We start from the raw sequence: 15,323 nt of genomic DNA, 5'->3' as shown, positions 1-15,323 counted from the left end.
TACACCCTGTGGTTGCACTCAACATGCCCCCACTTGATCCATTATCACTCGGCACAGCTAGACCAGTCCGAGCGAGGGGCTACAGCCAAACATATTCTAGGACCCCCGCCAAATCGAACATTCGACAACGGTCTCGGGGACTACACCTAGTGGGTGCACTCAGCGCGCCCCCACTGGATCAACTCCCACTAGGCACGGCCTTACCGGCCCGAGTGGAGAGCCTCAAACTGAAAAACTACGAGCAAAATGAATAATGACATCAAAAGTCAAAGAAACACCCAGTGGGTGTGCAGAGTCAAGATAGACGGGGAAAAATTTCAATCGGAAATCAACTTACAATCGCAGTTACTTGGACATTCGCCTGAAGAGCCGCGCTGGTGTCGTAAGCTAGCTTGCTACCTTCATACACCTCCTTTAGGCGCTGCATCATCAGATCGGCTTGGATCATGGCTTCCTTGCTGGCCCCAATCTGGTCCTCCTAAACGCGATGCAGAGTGAATACATGAGGTGGTGGAGTCGGTGACGCAGTCGGAGGAATCAGCACTTGAGATTGCCAGTAGGTCCTGAAGCTGGAAGAGTCGATACCAAAGGCGAAGTAGTTGACAGTGGAGCAGTAGAGATAGTGCCAGCTTGAGACGAACCACCAGGCTCCTGAGGCGTAGCAGTAGGCGGTACTCAGGGTGTTCTGCTCGATGGCACTCTCCGAGTGAAGCTACCGGGAGTGTCCGAGGTCGTACCTTCATCACCTGCACCCTTTGGAAGCTCGTCTTCATCAGCAAGATGAATGAAATTTGTTGGCTCTGTAGTCATTCAACAAAAACAGCTCATTCAATTGTCGAGTCAATCAATGAAACAGAACAGAGTGTAAACTTGTCGTACCTCGCCGAGAGGTGGCCGCATCAGCTGTGTCCGCCTTCGCATGCTCCTCATCAAGCCGCATGGGCGACATTAACAAAGTAGCAACTCTGGCACACAATGTTCACTCGGTCAGCAAAAGCACAAAGTTCTGCAGCAGTAAGAAAGAAAGAGAAAAAGAAGAGCACTCACGTCGAAGCGATAGGCACTGAGACCTTGATTCTGGGGAGAGCCTTCCGAGGTTTCGCTGGTGCGACCTTGGGCTGTTTCATAGACTTCTCAGTCGGGTCAGGCGTTGCAATCCAAGTGTGTTTTGGGTTCCTGACACTCGACACCGCGGCCTTGCCCTGGCTGGCCGCCGGATCTTGGGTCTGTTTGGATCGACGCTCGGTGTGCGGAGGGGACTCGACTTCTTCACTCTCCTCCGAGGCATCACTGCTGCCATCGTTGTCGTCAGTGTATTCAATATCAGCACTGCCACCCTCGCTCTCCATTCCTTCAATGAGTTGTTCTCCATTCGGCACAGGCAAAAACATCTTCGTGAATGTTTGCAGGACACAAATTTCAAAGTTAGTCGGTTCTCAATACAGTGGCATATTGGAAACAAAAAGTAAAACACTCGACAAGTTATGTCTCACCTCCCCTGGAGGATGCCCAGCATCGAAATGCAGAACCCGCTTGGATCCACGCGGATTGTCACAAGCTCTGGTGATGCTCCTAAGCCATTGCATCACGGTCTCTTCCTTGACATCCTTTGGATGGATCCGAGTGGAATTGTCAATTCCAGAATATAGCCACATGGGGTGGTCGCGTGCTTGCAGAGGCTGGATCCGTCGACTGAGGAACACCTCCAACAGATCCAAGCCTGTCACCCCGCCCCAGATCAACCCAACTACAGGTTCTACCAAGATCCCCACCTCAGCTTTCTCCTCCTCGTCCACAGTCAGCGAGCGAGGAGCACTGAGTCTCACCAATGAGAAAGGGGGGAGGCCAGTCGATGAACCAGGGGTCGGAACGTCATTGCAATAAAACCAGGTCGACTGCCAACCCCTAACTGACTCAAGGAAGGTCATGGAAGGGAAGGCACTTCTACCTCTCATCTGGACACCTAAACCCCCACACATCTGGATAACGTGGGTCCTTGCATCACTCGAATTCGCTTTCTTGACCGACTGAGATCGGCATGTGAAGATGTGTTCGAATAGCCCCCAGTGGGGGTGACAACCCAAGAAGTTTTCACACATTGAGACAAAGGCAGCAAGGTACGATGTGGCATTCGGGGGGAGATGGTGGATTTGCGCACCGAAGAAATTCAAGAAACCACGAAAAAACGGATGAGAAGGCAAGGAAAAACCTCTCTCCACGCGAGTGAGGAGGAGGACCCGCTCTTCGGGCGCGGCGCGGGCTCGACCTCCCCCTCCGGCAACCTCCAAGATCCAGGGACCAGCAAGCCGTCGGAGGTGAGTCCGTTGAGGTCCTCCGTCGTGACCGTCGAGGCCAACAAATCGCCCTGGATCCAGCACGACGACAGCGCGGCCCGAGAGCTCGACGCCTTCTTCCCCTTGATGACCTTCTTGGCACGCTCTAGCTGCGCCGTCTTGTCCTTCGCCATCTCCGCGGTGGTCGTCGGAGCCGAGCAGGGCGGCGCGGCGCAGGGCAGAAGAGGTGGAGAGGCAATGTGAAAGGGGGGAAAGGGGATAGCACTATTTACCCCTCGGCCGCGTCACTCTTTAAATTTGCCCGACTGAGTCGCTGACCTGTGGGCCAGCAAGATCCCTACGCATCCCACTAACATGGGTGACACAGTATGTGACGATAAAGGCGGAACGATAATCGAGGAGTCCCGCCCCACTTGCCCTGCTCACTGCATAGTTGTCGATCTGCGCGCTTCTCCAAATTTTCGAATCCCGTGAAATCCAGGTCCGACAGAACGATCAATCGCATCAAAAGATCTCCTTGACCACTTGGGTTCGACCCGACGTCTGGGATCACTCGGCTGCTTATCAAACCAGAATCAATCGAGACAGCTGATAAGGAATTAAAGCAGCGCGGGTGTCTGCAAGACTCTGGAGCATCTCCGAAGTGCTGAGCTTAACCAGAACCCGCACTGGTACTTTTCACCCGATCCCCGATCCATTCGGGGGCTAACGATGATGACATGTACCTAGCGTAGGGTCCTAGGCTTGACCTACATGCCCTACCTAAGTACACTACATATAAGAATCCAAAACCTACAAAGCTAGAAAGGAGGTGTCGATTGGAATGACCGCAGTGTGCTAGTCACTCGACGCAAAATTCACTCGATTACTCCTCCACCACTCGACCATCCTTATTCACTCGGAGCACCTGATTTCACTCAAAGGCAGAAGGCAGTCACTCCGGGATGGCAACGGTCAGGCTATCAGTTCGGCGCTATAAAGGTCACTAAGTGTAGGCGTTACCAGAAACGCCCGCACCTTTACTGTCTCATTGAACCCTTGCGTAATGGAGGCCGATGAGGGGTCAGCATACTCTATATAAGCCGCCCCTCCGCTCTTGCACAAGGGTCCGCACCCCCTGTAACTCAACACTCCATACAACGAAGCTCCCGCAGCACCGAGGCGTAGGGTCATTACCTCCTCCGGGAGGGGCCTGAACTCGTAAATTCGAGTGTACAACCTCGTCGTAGCTAGGCTCTGCCCTCTCCTACGTACCCCTAACCTCTATTGTCAGATCCGTTCCCACGACAAGTGGTATCCCCAGCCTACCAGGGTTCAAGTCTTGGTGCTTGCATTATTTCTGGATTTGTTTCAAGATTTCCGGTGATGCGTTTTCAGCGGAAGGAGACGTTCTCGTCGACGACGAGGTGCCTAAGGTGACTTCGTACATCTAAAGATGATATGTCGGCGTAGTCTCTCGGAGGTGCTCATAGGAATAGAGTATGTGTGTATGCATTCATAGGGGTGAGTGTATGCGCGTATGTACGAGCGCTTGCGTCTGTATTGTGTTTAAAAAAATGTTGTCAAAATATATACTATTACAGTTGGAGAGCGGTCTTTCGTATTCATGTCCGTGTACTGATCACCCCTGATCATGGACTGTGGGCAAGAAAATTCGAGGATCGGCGTTGGGATTTGCAGGAAGATGTTGGAGTGGATTCGTCATGCAAACATCTCCACAGCACATCTCCCCATTCCCCACCAACGCAAGTTGGCATCTTATTCTCACGTGCACGTCTCTGGGTCTGAACCCAAACGCTCGGCCCGCTCCAACCCCATTCCCGACCCAAACAAACCCAACCTCGCGCAAAATTTCCCACCCGCGACCCGGTGAACACAGATCACGCACGCGGCCGCAGCCGCCACCGCCAGCCAATGCCACCTGCCGCCTCCGGCTGCCGCTGCTGCCGGCGGCCAACTCCTATTCGCTGACCGCCGCCGCCCGTGCCCGCCATGCCCCGCCTCCTCGCCCCGCTCCCCTCCCGCTCGCGCCGCCGCCGCCTCCTCGCCATTCTGTCGAACACCTTCTCGGCGTCCACCGCCTCACCACACCGCGCGCCGCCCCCGCCGCCGCCGCCGCCGCTGCCGCAGCTCTCCCCGCTGCTCCCCCGGACCGCGGAGTCCTACGCCTCCATCTCTGAGGCCGCGTCCGACATCGCCGTCTCCTTCCGCGACTGGTTCCTCGCGCCCCGCGCCGCCGAGCCGCTCGCCGCCCTCGACTCGATCTACGAGGCCCTCGCCTCGGACGACGCGGCGGCGCTCGAGGCGCTCCCGCTCTCGGAGGAGCTCGTCCTCTCGGTGCTCCGCCACCGCCCGCGGAGGCTCCCCGACGGCGACGCGGTTCTGCTGCTCCGCCTCAAGTTCTTCGACTGGTCGGGCCGCCGCCCGCACTACCTCCACACGCGCGCCGTCTACCATGCCGTCTTCCGCCTGCTCTCGCGCGCGCGCCGCGCCTCTGTGGTGCTCGACTGGCTCCGCCTCTTCACCACCACCTCCGCGTCCACCGGGCAGCCGCGCTTCCATCAGACGCTCGTCGTAGGCTACGCCGTCGCGGGCGACCCCCAGCGCGGGCTCAGCGTCCTCGGCCGCATGCGCTTCCGCGGCATGGACCTGGATGCCGTCTCCTCCCGCATACTCCTCAACTCACTTGTCGATGCGTCATTCCACGACTTGGCCGACTCCTTCGCCCGCAACCTTGCTGCTAGTCCCGTTGCAACCTGCATCCGCATCAAGAGCCTGTGCCGCCGCGCCCGCTTCAGCGATGCCACTGCACTACTTGACACCCTTCCTTTCGCCGAAGCATCCAGAGGCCCCGCCGCTGGCTCTATTGTCACCGAGTTCTGCCGGCGTGGGCGCTTTGACGAGGCAGCCCAGATTGTTGGTAAATTCTCGTCATGTGATGTGTACGGCGCGTGGATCCATGGTCTCATTGAGGCTGGGATGCTTGATACTACATTGCAGTTCCTTTCTGATAAGAAGGAGGCTGAGGGATATATCCCTGACGGTCAGCGGTATGATAAGCTTGTCCACCGTCTTCTCCGCAAGAACAGACTTGGTGAAGTTTATGATTTGCTTGTGGAAATGATGGAGGAGGGCATTGCTCCAGGCCGTTCAACCATGAATGCCGCGCTTTGCTTCTTTTGCAAAGCCGGGCTTGTGGAAGTTGCCATGCATTTGTATAGATCAAGATTGGATCTTGGGATTAACCCAAACAAGGATGTTTACAACAATCTGATCAGGGCACTGTGCCGAGGTGGGGCCACAGAAGAGGCTTGTCTGGTATTGGAGCAGTCTATAGAAGATGGATACTTTCCTGGCCGTCAGACATTTGCAATGTTCGCAAATGTGCTGTGTCAGGAAGGGAAGCTAGATAAGGTGAGGGAGCTGCTCGATAGGGCTCTCAAGCAGGAGGCGTGGCCAATGGACAATGTATTAGCCAAGTACCTTGTTGCATTGTGCAAGAGTGGGAATGTGGACGAGGCATGTAAAGTGCCTCAGATAGCGAGCAGCAAGAACCCTGCGGGCCTATATCGCTACGAATCAACTTACAAGAGCTTGATCAGAGCATTAATATTGATTAGGAGGGTGGATGTGCTCCCAAGGCTCATACTCGAAATGCAAGATATGGGGCACATCCCGACCCGAAGCCTCTACCAGTCAGTTGTTTGTGAATTGTGTGAGCTGAGTAAGTATGGTGAGGTTCTTGAGCTGCTGGAGAACCAGTTGCGGAGGAGTGAACTCCAACCCCGTGTGTGCTATAACTACTTCATCTCTGGGGCTGGACATGCTAAGAAGGCTGATGTGGCCAGGGAGGTGTACAACCGGATGGAGTCTGCAGGGATTGAACCATCTGTCGAAAGCAATATCCTTCTTCTCATGAGTTATCTGAGGAGTAAGCGTATTGGTGACGCACTGACCTTTTTCAACTTCATTCATGAGAAGAAGCCACCTGGGACCAAGATGTATAACGTATTTATATCTGGTCTATGTGAAGCTCGGAAGCCGGAGCAGGCAATGGTATTTTGGAGGGAAGCAAGGGATAAAGGATTAATACCGAGCATCGACTGCTATGAACAGCTTGTGCTCCTTTTGAGCTCTGTTCAAGATTATGACAGTGTTGTGAAGATTATTGATGACTTCAGGGAAACAGGGCGCCCTGTTTCAGCATTCTTGTGTAATGTGCTTCTGTTGCACACACTGAGGGGCAGCGATCTTCTCAAGGCTTGGGCGCGTTCAGAAGATAAATCCGGGTCTCTTGAAGCAAGAGCTGGAGAGATCAAAGGTCGGGGGGCAGGACGATTCTTGATTGGCCAACTTATCGAGTTGTTTGCAAGCGGTATCAGGAACAGGAGTGACTTGGAGGTTTTAGAAGAGGGTCTAGAACAGTTCTTTCCTGTCGACATTTATACTTATAACATGCTGTTACGCGGATTGAGCATGGCAGGGAGGATGGATTCTGCCTGTAACATGTTCGAAAGACTCTGCCAAAGGGGCTATCTACCGAATCGATATACTTTTGATATAATGGTACATGGCTTCTGCAAGCATGGCAGCAGAAGTGAGGCTGAAAGGTGGATGGAGGCAATGTACCGAAACGGGTTCTATCCCACTTGGTACACTATGAGGTTATACAACAATACATCCTTGCGACCGCATGATCAGAAGGCCATTTCATTTGTATAAGTAATAATTACATATCTCATCGCATCCGTCTGTTGATCTGAAAGTCCTATGACTTTGCCAAAACAGGTAATGTATTGTTAAACCTTGCTCTTGGATTCATTTTCTACTCCATTGTTAGGTCTAGTTGTTTGAGAAGTTTTCGGACCAGTAGGTTTTTGCTGGTTTCCAGAGAACTGAGATATTTGGTAATATTTTTGCTACTGTTTTCTTATGACACAAGGGATAAATCCCTTGCACTTTATTTTGGACTCGTCACACTAGCCTGCCTACTGGATGTTAATTGGTCAGACATGAGAAAATATGTTGGATGGACCATTTTCGTAGCAATCCCACATTGCTTGCACAGTTACAAGAGACGTGCAGTTGCTTAATAAAAGAGTGAACATGTATTTTCTAATTGTATTCGCATAAATTACATCGTTTGTGTGATTCACTGCATTAGTGGAACTGATTGTGTGATGCACATTGAAGTTGTTCTTTTTTTTGTTTGGCACTATACACTAAAGTGGTTCTAGTTAATCTGGGTTATGCGAATGTCTAATAGACCAAAAGTTCAAAACAGTTTTAACTTTTAATGTTTATAAACCACACAGTAATTCAGTTCAATGTCTTACATTGTTTCGCTCCAAATTTTGAGCATTGTGCAGGCACTCATTTTGGGATCAAACATATTCATGTGGAGCATATTCCTAAACTTAACATATAGCATCCTGAGATTCACACCTCACCTGGCACGGCATAGCATGCGTAGGTATCAGTTTACATGTAACATTGATATATTTTTTCGGTGTCCCTTGATGTATTCTACTAGGTCGACGTAGTTTTGCGGTTTGTGCTTTTTACCTGGTGTAACAATAATAATTCAGTCCCCACTGAATCAGTAGTATATTATAAGCAATGCAGGTTCCTTATCATGACATCGTCATTATCTAGAAGCTTAGCGTAGCACTGCGAATAGATCGAAGGCAGATAGCTGGTCCAAATTATGCATTAGGTGTGCTTCGAGATCCAGTGGCTGTACACCTTGCAAGGTTGATCTGTTTATGGTGCAAAGCTGTTTAGGCGACGATGGACTAGGCTCTTCTCTTTTTGCTGGCAAGTCGAGAATGAAATTGGATGGATATGTACGCTCCATTTATAGTTATATTGTGCTAGAAAGAAAGGAAGAGTTCCATCCGTTTGTGGTTTCGGAGATTGCTTTCCGACTTTCGCTCATATCTGAAAAGATCAAGGGTGCCGAAGTCTTCATTGATCCAAACACGTTATGGTAGATGAGGAGAGACTTGTTGTATCCATCTCCCTCTCTGGCCAATGATTTGAGGAGCTAGCACCAGATGTTCTATTGTGGCATTTTTTTCTTGATAAAAACGCATAAAATGATGCGTAGATGAGGCATTGTTTAGCGGGGAACTTGTGGAAGGCTTGGGCTATCCTCATTCGAAGGTTGTCTTCATATGGGTTTCCGTTTTTCCGTGCTGGATGAACACACCGTCTATGCAAAAAAAAAAAAAAAACTGTCCATGCATTTATGGCCACAACTCTAGTTTATGGTACTGTTTGAATGGACCATTTGAACTAAAAATCACACAAATTAATTCATGTAAAAGATGATACTCCATAAAATGTTGTATCGGAGCTGCGTCAACTAATTTGGATAGGAGATACTAGTCATTCAGTAGCCTTCTCTGAGGGGAAACAAGCTCCATCTTATTGATTTCAGAGTTCTACTATAGTATGTTTTTTTTGTCGATTATGGATTAGACAGTTTTTAGCATTTCGAAATCTTGGAAAGAAACGCCGCACGTATACTGTCACTGAATCAAACGTATACTGTCACTGAATCAAACGCTCACCCAAATTTTTCGTGCGAGACCAAGCACTTTTGTCAGCAGTGCACCAAAGAAAAACAAATCACAAACAATTAGCCCCTGCACAATTAAAACAGGTTTCTTTTGCCAATCTACAGATACTCTAATCAATCTTGAAATCAGTTGCATCTACAGTAGGCAATGTTCAAAGCATTTTTTTTTGACAAAATGTTCAAATCAGAATTGTTATAGCCCAAGAGGAAATATATTATGCCAGTGAGAACAGCCCCATCATTACACTTAAAAGTGGGCTAACTTTCACCTAAAATGGTAAAAAGAAAAAAGAGGAACGGCTGGGATTAAGCGGGCCTATATACACAGTTCAAACTTCCATCTGATATACTACCACACTCATACACATAGTCAACGTTTTTTTTTTTCCTGCTAACAGAGCTTATTCCACAAAACAAAGAGGAGAACATCCAAAAAAAAGGGCACTTGTACAACTATTCCTGCATTAAGAAAAGAGTACATTCTGCTCATTATCACTTAGGCATCTCGTCTATCAACTGTATTTGTTGTTGTCGACACCACGGCAGGTCGACCCTCTATGGCACCCGTTCTCACCTAGGCATGATACGAGGGCCCCCGGTGGACGGAAGCGCCGCAAGTGGAACACAAGCGTCAGTCGATATCCAAGGTGGAGTATGGCGCATGGCCAACCTGCATTGGTTTAAAAAATGTGACCACTTTGTTAAGCAATTCATATACTAGCATGTGGTTGCACAGGGTCTAGAAATTCTGATGATCTCTGGTTGCTAGTTTAGTACTTACCGAGCAATCGTCATGAACACGCCAGATAGTCTCGCCTAGAAGGTTCGCGACTGAAAGGATGGTCAGCTGCGGGAAATTCTTCTCCTCCTTCAAAGGGATAGTGTTCGTGATGATTACTTCTTGAAACAAACCACTTGATAATCTTTCGATGGCTGGTGGGCTGAAACAGTGATGTGAAACATACTAGTAAGAAATCAGAGCTAAACAAGTCGCGCCAGTATAACGCAATAAAACATACGAGTCAAATTCAAGTTCAATGATTGCATCTCAGCCTTTTCTGATGAACAGAAATTGCAGCAAGACAGCATAATTATTCCAATCTCTATTGAAGGTTTACACTTTGGGTTCACATTTCCACCACACGGATCTAACACCACAAGTATAAACCAAATTTTGCTTAGCACCAAATATTTGGTAACCACTGGATTCTTTTTCCCTGTCCTCCTAGCTCCTAAGTTATTGTATCCATCCAAAAATGTGTAGTTTAGATCCAACATACAATGTTAGACTATACCAGCACAATGCACACTTCTGAATTGCTCCCACAAATTGGTGCAGACTCTGGTTCCATCAAACTCTCAGCTCCATGGAATAAGTCTGTAACTACGTATATAGTGCGGTGATGGGCCTCACTCCGCAGCAAGGCAAGTTCAGTAGTTTATCTATGGAATGGGCGTAAAAGTAGCGTACCTAAAAACAGCATGTGTACAACATGCATATACTTCTCTTGCTCCTTCTTGATGCAGCAGCTCAGCTCCTTTGGCAATAGTTCCTAATTTAATTGTACTAGTCTTATTAGGATATAAGTATTCATATTCAGAAGCAAACATTGTCAAATGGTAGCTAGTTTTGATATGCAACAAGATGTTATAATTTACTTCTCAGTTAGCAGGTTTCCAAGTTTAAACTATACTGCAGCTCATATGACTAGTATCCAAACCTTACTAAAAAATAATAATTGTAACTACATACTCCCTCCGTATCAAAATATAAAACGTTTTTTAATCTTTGGTATCTGCTTTTAATATGATGCCACAACATATACATCACTAGTAACAACATGCCGGTTACCAACATTAGCCTCAACCAAGTAAACAGTTGCAAACACGACATTAAAACATGGCTTAACTGCCCCTCAGTGTGAAATGCTCAATCTTAGAATTATGTTTCCTATAACTTAAATGTGATAACTTACCTGCCGTATCAATCATATCATCCATCATAACAGCCACTTTTCCTCTAACATCTCCAATAAGATTCATTACCTGTAAGATGCACATGAAAAGTTATGCTTATTTAATCTGACAGAACTGAGCACATAAAGGCATGGAAAATAAAGCTAGCATGCACCATGTGAAACAGCACATCTCCAAATGCATTATACATTTCCTGCAGATTGACTACTACTTGCCTCAGCAACGTTGTGTCCATGCCTTCTTTTATCTACAATCGCTAGAGGTGCATCTGATAGCTTTTTGGCAAAAGCGCGTGCCCTTGCAACACCTCCAACATCGGGCGACACCACCACCAGGTCATTTGAACTAATTGTCTTGCTGGCGAGGTAATCAAGAATCACCGGCTTCACAGATCAAAGAGGCAAAGACAAACAGTTATGCAACGATGGATATCATATCACATGCCAGTTTTAAGGTAATTGATCAACTTAAGCAACATGTATCGGTAAGTACCTGGCCATAAACATGATCTACTGGGATGTCAAAATATCCCATGGCCTGACTTGAATGAAGATCACAAACAAGGACACGGTTTGCACCAGCTTCAGTAATCATATTAGCTACAAGTTTTGCAGCTATAGATTCACGACCTTGAGACTGAAAAAGCAGTGAAGTAAAAAAAAACTTATGTTAGATATGGCAATGATTTTTTTTGTAAATATTAGGATGACGTGCCAGAAATATATAGTAAGACTGAGTTCCTGATCATGCATTATCCTGCCAGAACAACATGCTCTATTCAGCATTCAGCATTAACTTTCAATTCTCCATATTTATGAATCTCTACTCCCATAAAAAACCGAGTTGGTGGATGGTGTGCCTGCCATCCATCATTTTCGACCATCAGATCTGCATCCGACGCATGGGAGACAACCCCACTTCACATTTACAAATAGATCCTTATTTTTTATGTCCTGCTCCATCTATCCCCACCTCATCGAACAAAAGGCATTTGATCCTTCTAGGAAAGGGGAGCAAACAATGGAACCGAACTGGGCAGGTGGCCACTGATGCTGACACGCCGCCGGCACCGGCCGCTCCGAACGCCTCTCCTGACTCCTCTCTACCGTAGCAGCCCAACAGCTCACTACCTCCTTCACCTCCCCCTCCCCCTACTCCCAATTGTCTCCTCTTCCCCTACCCCGTCTCGTTCAACGCCGACGTCGGCAAGTACACGGCCGGCACCGTCCGATGTGGTCCGCCCCAATTCCACGACATTTGTTCCATCAATTATTTTTCATAAATACCCATGCATATGGTAGACTTCCAACGCTCTGGACTCGACCCAATACTGATGTGCCGTACCAAGCATCGGGTTGTTTAGTTTGTTAGCGTTTGCCGTTGGAAGCTGAGGCGATCATTTGCGTTCTTATTATGGTAATCATGGCGCACAAGATCAGCATTATAATATAATAACAAAAAAGCAAAACAAAGTCTCATCCAAACTATTTATTCCTGACACCAACGGATACATAGATAAATGCTCTGAAGGAGCGATAAAAACACTTTGCGACATACCATCTCATACTATAAAATCTCTAAAGGTACTGCGACACCTCCCTCATGCTTGGTCTTTTGGTCTGAATATAACAGAGACAGTTATGTACGCAATAGTGATTGTCTGATGTCCTTTTAAGTGAGCAGGTAGATGAAGCAAAAAACCTAGAACCCTATCTAATAAAGGAAAATTTGCGTCTACTCCCTCTGTTCTTAAATATAAGTATTTTAAGAGATTCCACTATAGACTACATACGGAGCAAAATGAGTGAACATATACTCTTTAAGGCGTCTATATACATCCGAATGTAGTCTCTAGTGGAATCTCTAAAAAGACTTATATTTAGGAACGGAGGGAGGATAATCTTTATATACCAGTATATATGTGCATATGCTTCCGAGTGTATAACATGCTCATTGATTATTTTGTTATTAAACAGTGCTTGCTGGAGATGACAAATCAAGCGCACTAAGAAGGCAAAGCAAAGGCCAAAAAATTTGTCTGATTTCCTGTGCTTGGGTACGAGCTGGTTTGTAGCAAAGGAAGATACTCTACCTTTTTACAGTGGTAGATTTTATAGCGAGGGAGGTACTCTGTTTTTTTAGATGGAAGATACTCTGCTTTGTGGCAAGGGGAGATACCGTGTTACTTCTGCCCCATTTTTGTACATCTAGGCTTAATAACAAGATTACGCTCTTTGTTAAGTAACTTTGTGATGGTGCGCTTCTCGTGATGAGGCCCCTATGCTTCATGAGACGATTGATTGTAAGTAAGCATAAAAAACATTCATGTGCAATCTTTAATTGGTATTACGGACTTGATTGTGTGCAACTCTATTTTGTGCATCAGATCTGGAAGGCTCTTCTTATTTATTTTTTTGTTTTTTTTGTTCCTTTTCTTCATTTGCTCAGCAACGGACATATTGATTCAAGTTACTGTTTGGAGAAGCTGAGAGTAGGACCTTAAAGAAAGTAGAAAAGTAAAGAAATGGTGGCAAATAACGAAAGAAGATATTTGAATCATGTTGGTTTTGAAAATTGTCATGATTATGCATCCTCGCTGTTGTAATGCCACAATCAAAGCTCATTTATTCGTGCTTGTACTTCTATCTTTCATATATGGCCCAATATAAACATGTTTGCAATTGTTCATGTTTTTTTCTGGAAATGCATAAGTCCTTTCATCTCAAATTTATTACATGAGAATTCTTCTTACACTGAAATTTTCAAAACTGCAATGTTTCCGCTAACAACCCGATGTGTCATTTTCAAATCCATTTGATTTGTGCTTCGTCTCACCATGAATGATGCCGCCTCCCTTTTTTTTCTCTGTGGCAAAGCACAGGCATTCGACTAGTATTTTTCACATATAGGTGTGATTTTATTTGACCTCAGAAAGTTTGGTTTGGTTACACAGTAATGGTAAAAGCAGAGGTGTGCAAGCCGTGACAACTGACAAGTCTATGGTGTAGGCTTCCGTTTTGTAACTAAAATAAGAAACCAACATTTAAAAAGTATTACCTTCCTGTCAGCCCTGGCATAACCGAAATAAGGGATGACTGCAGTAATATTCTTAGCAGATGCTCTTCTACATGCATCAATCATGATGAGTAGCTCCATGAGATTCTCGTTTGCTGGAGGGCATGATGGTTGCACAAGGAACACATCGCAGCCCCTTACACTTTCTTGTAACTGAACATATATTTCGCCATCAGCAAACCTTTTTATGTTGATCTTCCCAAGTTCTAGACCCATGTAGCTTGCTATTTCCTGTCACAAGACACCAAGAAGAAGAAAAATACAGCTTAGAGTGGCATTGAGTGACAAATCATTCAGTTTGGCATGGAGGGATTTATAACAAGTACTAGCTCGCTACTTGATGTATTCAATTTCAAGAATAGCTTTCCGGTTTCCACGGTTCATGTCTTTTTAAGCTTAGTTCACATTTGCATAGTTGTTTGTCTAAGCTAAACCCACTTACCATTTCCCTTGCAAAAAAAAAAAAAGGAGTGTGCTCCTTGGAACCAGGAGGAGGACACGATGATAATAGTATGTGGAATTTCTCCAAGGAAGATCCAACCGACCTGGGCGAGCGAGGGATTTGCCGTTCCTGAGAAGATGCGCAGCCTGGTGTCGTCCTTCCTGATGTTTGCGTCCCCGAAGATCGGCATCGTCGCAGGGGTCCACGGCGACCTGTCGGACAGCGGAACGCAGGGGGGTGATCCATTGACCGCCCTCAGCCTCACAGGATCGACCCTCTGGCACCTCTGCATGCACAAAGATGAATTTCGCTCAAGCACACTACCACGAGCAGTTCGTTCTGGTACCAAGCTAACTATACATCGAGCTGCTTCCGTTCGATGAAGCGCACATCAACACAAAAATAGTGGAAAGAGCGCACGCGCGTCGACGAACAGTCATTCGCGCAAACAATGTGCTCCCGGGCTCCAGAAAAGGAAATCAATCTGTGACGAAGGCGAGCGGGGGTAGGGGGTGGGGTGGGAGGGGCGGAGCTCACCACGGCGGCGTGGCCCGAGCGCGCGCGGAGGAGGCGGTCCCGGCTTCGGGCGGCGAGCGGGGACGCCGCCGGCCCGGCCGCGACGGCGGCGGCGGAGGAGGAGGAAGAAGGGAGCGGCATGGGGAAAGGTCGCTCGCTGGCTAGGGTTTAATCCGGATTAAGCCGAGGGGTTTGCCACCAGTTCCAGCCGCCAACGGTTTTATGAAAGAGTCTTGCCAACTGCCAACGGTTTTATGAACTGAGGAATTAACTGCCTCATCTGCCTGCGCCGTGATCCCTCCCCATGGGCGACACGGGCGGCGACCAAATCGCCAAGACCTCCGACCGCCCCATCCAATCCTCCCTCTCGTCGTCGCCGGCGCCTCCCGCGGGCAAAGCTCTCGTGGAGCAGGCGGCGGGCGGCGGCAATCCTTTC

The 15,323-nt window shown here is 47.6% G+C and overlaps 2 protein-coding genes across 4 annotated transcripts; one reads left to right on the top strand and one right to left on the bottom strand.

Annotated features, from left to right (window-relative positions):
• The first annotated feature begins 4,083 nt into the window (after window positions 1-4,083).
• Window positions 4,084-13,148, top strand: LOC123136000 (pentatricopeptide repeat-containing protein At1g71210, mitochondrial). 3 transcript variants are annotated; one of them, XM_044555274.1, is made up of 3 exons: window positions 4,084-7,082; window positions 7,664-7,763; window positions 12,831-13,148. In XM_044555274.1, exon 1 carries the CDS (start codon window positions 4,287-4,289, stop codon window positions 7,014-7,016), a length of 2,730 nt encoding a protein of 909 aa, XP_044411209.1. In that variant the 5' UTR covers window positions 4,084-4,286; the 3' UTR covers window positions 7,017-7,082; window positions 7,664-7,763; window positions 12,831-13,148. The 3 variants fall into 3 exon arrangements, with proteins under 3 accessions (XP_044411209.1, XP_044411210.1, XP_044411208.1); XM_044555275.1 differs by lacking the exon at window positions 7,664-7,763; XM_044555273.1 differs by lacking the exon at window positions 12,831-13,148 and having other exon boundaries at window positions 7,664-7,933.
• LOC123136001 (ribose-phosphate pyrophosphokinase 1, chloroplastic) lies at window positions 9,199-15,112 on the bottom strand. Its single transcript, XM_044555276.1, has 9 exons — window positions 14,909-15,112; window positions 14,475-14,657; window positions 13,912-14,160; window positions 11,347-11,490; window positions 11,070-11,237; window positions 10,854-10,923; window positions 10,349-10,430; window positions 9,659-9,818; window positions 9,199-9,547 (listed from the first exon to the last, which is right to left on the bottom strand). Exons 1-9 carry the CDS (start codon window positions 15,026-15,028, stop codon window positions 9,509-9,511), a joined length of 1,215 nt encoding a protein of 404 aa, XP_044411211.1. The 5' UTR covers window positions 15,029-15,112; the 3' UTR covers window positions 9,199-9,508.
• Window positions 15,113-15,323: the final 211 nt, after the last annotated feature.

This window comes from Triticum aestivum, chromosome 6B, assembly GCF_018294505.1.
Source record: "Triticum aestivum cultivar Chinese Spring chromosome 6B, IWGSC CS RefSeq v2.1, whole genome shotgun sequence".
Classification (NCBI taxonomy): Eukaryota; Viridiplantae; Streptophyta; class Magnoliopsida; order Poales; family Poaceae; genus Triticum; species Triticum aestivum.
This window is presented reverse-complemented; position numbering and strand designations above follow the sequence as displayed.